The 5345-nt window shown below is 49.3% G+C and overlaps 1 protein-coding gene across 1 annotated transcript in view; it reads left to right on the forward strand.

Moving 5' to 3' along the window:
- Positions 1-3348, forward strand: part of ARRB1 (arrestin beta 1) — a 29290-nt gene extending 25942 nt beyond the window's left edge. Inside the window, exons 11-13 of the mRNA XM_032219687.1 lie at positions 1441-1511; positions 1714-1765; positions 2823-3348. Coding sequence (XP_032075578.1) covers positions 1441-1511; positions 1714-1765; positions 2823-2934 — 235 coding nt within the window. The 3' untranslated portion in view covers positions 2935-3348. The remainder of the gene's footprint in view (positions 1-1440; positions 1512-1713; positions 1766-2822) is intronic.
- The last annotated feature ends 1997 nt before the right edge of the window (positions 3349-5345 follow it).

Below are 5345 nucleotides of genomic sequence, written 5' to 3' on the forward strand. Positions count from 1 at the left end.
ATTCTATATTCTATTCTATATTTTATTTTATTTTATTCTATTCTATTCTATATTCTATTCTATTCTATATTTTATTTTATTCTATTCCATTCCATATTTTATTCTATTCTCTTTTCTATTTTATTTTATTCTATATTTTATTCTATTTTTAAAACTATTCTATTCTATTCCATATTTCTATTCTATTCTATTTTTATACTATTCTATTTTCTTTTGTTTTTCTATAATGATAATGATAATTCTGTTCTCCTACTCTACAGAATTCTGTTCTGTTGCGTTCTAACTCTCTTCTCTCCTCTCCTTCCAACCTGCCAGCTTGCTGGGAGATCTTGCCTCCAGGTAACAACACCTTTCAAATTCTACCTGTGCTGATCAAATGCAGTGCAACCTCCCTCCACCAGGGGCATCCACAGGGAAAGTCGAAACAGTCAAGGGTGGGGTTTTTTGCACACAAGAGATGGCTGAGAAGCCATCTTGACTTTTCTGACCTCCTCCGTGGAAGCCCCTGCCTTTGCATGCAGAGATCTGATCCCCCACCTAGAAGGGACGGGGTACTAATACTGTTACCACATCGCTGCAGCACTGGTGATGTTCCCTAGTATGGTGATGAAACGTCTGCAAAAAAACAGCCGAGCTCAGAGAGCACCAAAGACCCTTCATAAATAATTAGAATAAATTATAATTATTGACACTATTTTAATAGCACCCTTTTCAAAAGTTAGTCCTTTGGGAGAGAATAAACCCCTCAAAAGCGAAACCTTCATCTGAAGGAGGCTAAGGATTAGAAATGAGGACTAGAAGCTTGAGGCGGTATAGCTGTGGCAGAGGTAAGGCAGGATCTTAAAGCAAGGTAACCTTTTAAGAGAGGTTTAGGGGAGCAGAAAAAGTGCTTTTGGGAGGAGTAATAATCCCCCCGAAAGTGAAACCTTCATGTATAGGGAGCTAAGGATTAGAAATGAGGACTAGAAGCTTGAGTTGGTCGAACGCAGGCGGCTAGATCCCCTGGAGAGTCTTGAGTTCTCCCCAAGGGGCATCCATGGGGTTTCCTACGTTGATTAAAAATTAATTTCTAAACAAAGCAGCTGAAATGGAGAAGATCACCCCAACCTCCCTCCCCGATCCCATATCGAGAAACGAATGTCGGAATCCCACACGATTTGCAGCAAGAAAGCCAAGTTCTCCTCCCTTCAAAAATGGGTTTCTTTGAATGCCTTGCTGGGAATTGGGGCCAACCTGGCTCCCCATAAACCCAGTTTAGGAAATCCTGGCCAGGCAGACACCCCCAAAACTCCAGGCCTTGCGAAGAGCGCAGTCCCGGAGGAAGGAGGCTGGTGCCGGCCATACCCAAAATGGATCCCTTACTTACTTTCTTTCTTTCTTTCTTTCTTTCTTTCTTTCTTTCTTTCTTTCTTTCTTTCTTTCTTTCTTTCTTCTTTCCAGCGATGTGGCCGTGGAGCTGCCATTCACCCTGATGCACCCTAAACCCAAGGAAGAGTTGTTGCAAAGGGAGGGTGAGTCTGTCTGTACGGGGCCGACCTGGGCAGGAGGGAGATGAGCATCCTCCTGGAAGAACATCCATGAGGACTGCTGCCTTGAGAGGGCTGGCTAGTTGGAAGAATCAAGTCGGCTGGCTGGGGGTGGGGGGAGGCAGGGGGGGGCATTACACCCGCTGTCCAAGGAACGAGATGAATTGGCTTTGTTTCTTGTTTTCAGCGCCCGAAAATGAAGCTCCCATCGACACAAATCTCATAGAACTTGACACGAAGTGAGTCAAATCACCTTGTGTGTTTGTGTGTATTTGTGTATGTTTGTGTGTCCGTGTCCTTTCCATGTAGTCCAGCTACTCTGCCTTGTAGAGGCAGTCCTCAAACTTACAAGATATGAAGGAACGGTTGCTGGAACTGGGTATGTCTAGTTTAATGAAAAGAAGGGCTGGGGGAGACAGGATAGCAGCCTTCCAATATCAGTAACTGAATAGTCACTGAACAAATTGGCGTAAGCCGAGAACTAGCTGTATTGGGAAAACCACTCTCCTTGTTGTAGCCCGCCAGCAGCCAGAGGAGCTGGTAGCCTATTCGGACAGTGAGGAGGTTGGGGAGGAAGATGGGACAGTCCTAGAGTCTGGGGGAGGCTCTGAGGAGGGGTCTGCGTCGGAGGCAGAGAGGGGGCCAGGGCCATCCGACAGTTATCAGCTGCCTTCGGAGTCAGACATCGGTGGGGCAGAAGAACAGCTGGAGCCTGTTCCCAGTGTGCGCATGCGCAGAGCTGCCAGAGGAAGGGAGCAGCTAAAGAACAGGGGTCGACTTGGGAGTAAAGCCACAGGTAGACGGTGAATGGCCCCTCCCAGAAGGAATAAAAGAGGAGCAAAAGGGGAGGGGAGTTTGCAGGAGGCCATTAGTTCGCTTCATTGGTTCGTGACTCTCCGAGGCTCCTGGCCAAGTTCTGCAGATCTCGGCCTGGCAGCTCTCCAAGCCAGATAAGGTCTGTGACTGTAAATCCTCCCTTGAAAGACTTTGCTGGATGTGAAGGAGCAGAATTCACAGGAAATGAATAAAAGGGTTTGGGGGAAGCCTCAATCAGAACATTCTCGTTCTCACCTGCTTCTTTTCACTAGTGTGGAAAAAAAAACATGCAGTCACCCGTCACTTTTTTCAGTGCTGTTATAACTTTGAACGGCCACTAAACGGAACGCTGTAAGTCGAGGACTACCCGGAATAGGAAACACGCTCTGGCTGCAGAATGAGGTTTCTCCCCTTCACCCCGCCCGCTTTTCCCCAGCCCCCTGACCCATTTCCTTCTCTCCCCTTTTTCTTCTGCCCCAGTGACGATGACATCGTCTTCGAAGATTTCGCCCGGCAGAGACTCAAGTGCATGAAGGACGAGGAAGAGGAGGCCGACGGGACGAACTCATCACCGCAGCTGAATGACAGATAAACTGCCCGCCTTCCTCCTCCTCCTCCCCCTCCCCCATTTCCACTCCGAGCGTCCCGGCACTCCCCCTACTCTTTTCTATCAGTTTTTGGAATTGCGTTGTTTTTAAACACGTCGACTGGGAGCCTGTAGAGGGGGTGGGTGGGAATGCAACGCCCGCCCCCTCCTCCTGCAAACACCCAAGGCCGCCGTCCGGTTTGAATATTGCAGACGGACGGAGGGGGTCTAAGAAGGGAGCTGCGTTGTCGAGCGCCACGCTTAGGGCATGTGTGTGGGCGTGCATGTGTGTCTCTGTGTGTGTGTGTCTGTGTGTGTGTGCTGGGAAGGGTGATTGTATCAGGACACGGAGGGTCCTTGGTGCTCTCTGAGCTTGGTAGTTTTCTTGCAGACGTTTCATGACCCAACTAGCGAACATCATCAGTGCTACAAGGGAGGTGGGTTTGTGGAGAAGAGGAGAGGAGGAGGAGGAGGAGGAGGAAGACTGTGGGGTCCTTGGTGCTCTCTGAGCTTGGTAGTTTTCTTGGAGACGTTTCATGACCCAACTAGCGAACATCATCAGTGCAAGAAGGGATCAGGGCTGAGGGGGAGGAGGAGGAGGAGGAGGAGGAGGAGGAGGAGGAGGAGGAGGAGGAGGAGGAGGAGGAGGAGGAGGAGGAAGACGACTGTGGGGTCCTTGGTGCTCTCTGATCTTGGTAGTTTTCTTGGAGACATTTCATGACCCAACTAGCTAACATCATCAGTGCTAGAAGGGAGGTAGGTTTGTGGAGAAGAGGAGAGGAGGAGGAGGAGGAGGAGGAAGACTGTGGGGTCCTTGGTGCTCTCTGAGCTTGGTTGTTTTCTTCCAGACGTTTCATGACCCAACTGGGTAACATCATCAGTGCTAGAAGGGAGTTGGGTTTGCTCTCTGTTCATCTACCATGACTTGTACGATCAGTGTTGGTGGGAGTGTTGGTTTCTTGTGAAGTCCTTGGTGCTCTCTGAGTTTGGTGGTTTTCTTTCAGGCGTTTCACGACCCAACTGGGTAACATCATCAGTGCCATTAAGGTTCCAGTAGACGAGAAGGCACCAATGGTATTTCCTAGTAAGCATCATCTAAAGAACGGTTGCAGGAACTGGGCATGTCTAGTTTAATGAAAAGAAGGACTAGGAGAGACATGATAGCATCTTCCAATATCTCAGGGGTTGCCCCAAAGAAGAGGGAGTCAAGCTATTCTCCAAGGCACCTGAGGGCAGGAGAAAAAGCAATGGGTGGAAACTAACCAAGGAGAGAAGCAACTTAGAAATAAGAAGAAATTTCCTGACAGTTAGAACAATTAACCAGTGGAACAGAAGTTGCCTCTAGAAATTGTGAATGCCCCAACACTGGAAGTCTTTAAGAAGATGTTGGATAGCCATTTGTCTGGAACGGTATAGGGTTTCCTGCCTAGGCAGGGGGTTGGACTAGAAGACCTCCAAGGTCCCTTCCAACTCTGCTATTCTATTTGGGTCATGAAACCTCTGCAAGAAAACAAGCAAGCTCAGAGAGCACCAAGGAGCCCACAGTCGTCCTCTTCTTCCTTCCCTTCTCCTTCCCTTCCACTCACGTACCCCTCCTCCCTTCTAGCACTGATGATGTTAGCTAGTTGGGTCGCGAAATGTCTGCAAGAAAACAAGCAAGCTCAGAGAGGACCAAGTCCTCCTCGTTTCAACCCTGAGCTGCAGATATTCTCCTTCATTGGGGAAACGTCTCTGAAGCCCGGATGTAGAGCAAGCGTTCCTCCTTCGTAAAACCCGAACTCGGGACCGGCTGCTAGGAGAGCCCAAGGGGGAAGGAATTTCTTCATCCTCACCCTTCTTGGCAGGTGGGGAGAAGATCCGCAAGCACGCCGGTCCCGCAGTACGTCCAGCTAACCCAGCCACACGCAGCCCCTTCACCCTGTCCTTGGCTTGGCTTCTGTTCTTTTTCTGTGACCGTTTCCGTGGTTTTGTCAAATAAATTATTCTAGTTTATTAATCCGAGATAACGTTTCCGCTTCTCTTGAATGGCGTCCGGTGTCATTTCTCTCCTTCGGTGGGCTGGGGGGGGGCAGGCAGCTCTGCAACCGCCGGACCATCGGGCCACGTCGTCTGGATGAGCGTGCAAAATGGAGAGGGGAGGGGGATTACAGGTGGCGTGCACACCAGAGGTGGGTTCCTACCGGTTCAATAGAACCGGTTCGTCAAATCTACCGAACCAGTTAGAAGAGGTTCCACAGGAAAAAGGGAAAGGCAGAAGAAGGGGGGAAGGTTAAAAAGGAGGAAGAGAAAGGAGAGAAGGGAAGGGAGAGGTGGAAAGAAGGAAGGAGAGAAGAAAGAGAAGAAAGGGGGATAGGAAGGAGGGAGGGAAGAAGGTAGGGAAGCAAGGAAGGGAAAGAGGGAGGGAAGGAAGGAGAGAA

This window comes from Thamnophis elegans, chromosome 6 (assembly GCF_009769535.1).
Source record: "Thamnophis elegans isolate rThaEle1 chromosome 6, rThaEle1.pri, whole genome shotgun sequence".
NCBI classification, from domain to species: Eukaryota; Metazoa; Chordata; class Lepidosauria; order Squamata; family Colubridae; genus Thamnophis; species Thamnophis elegans.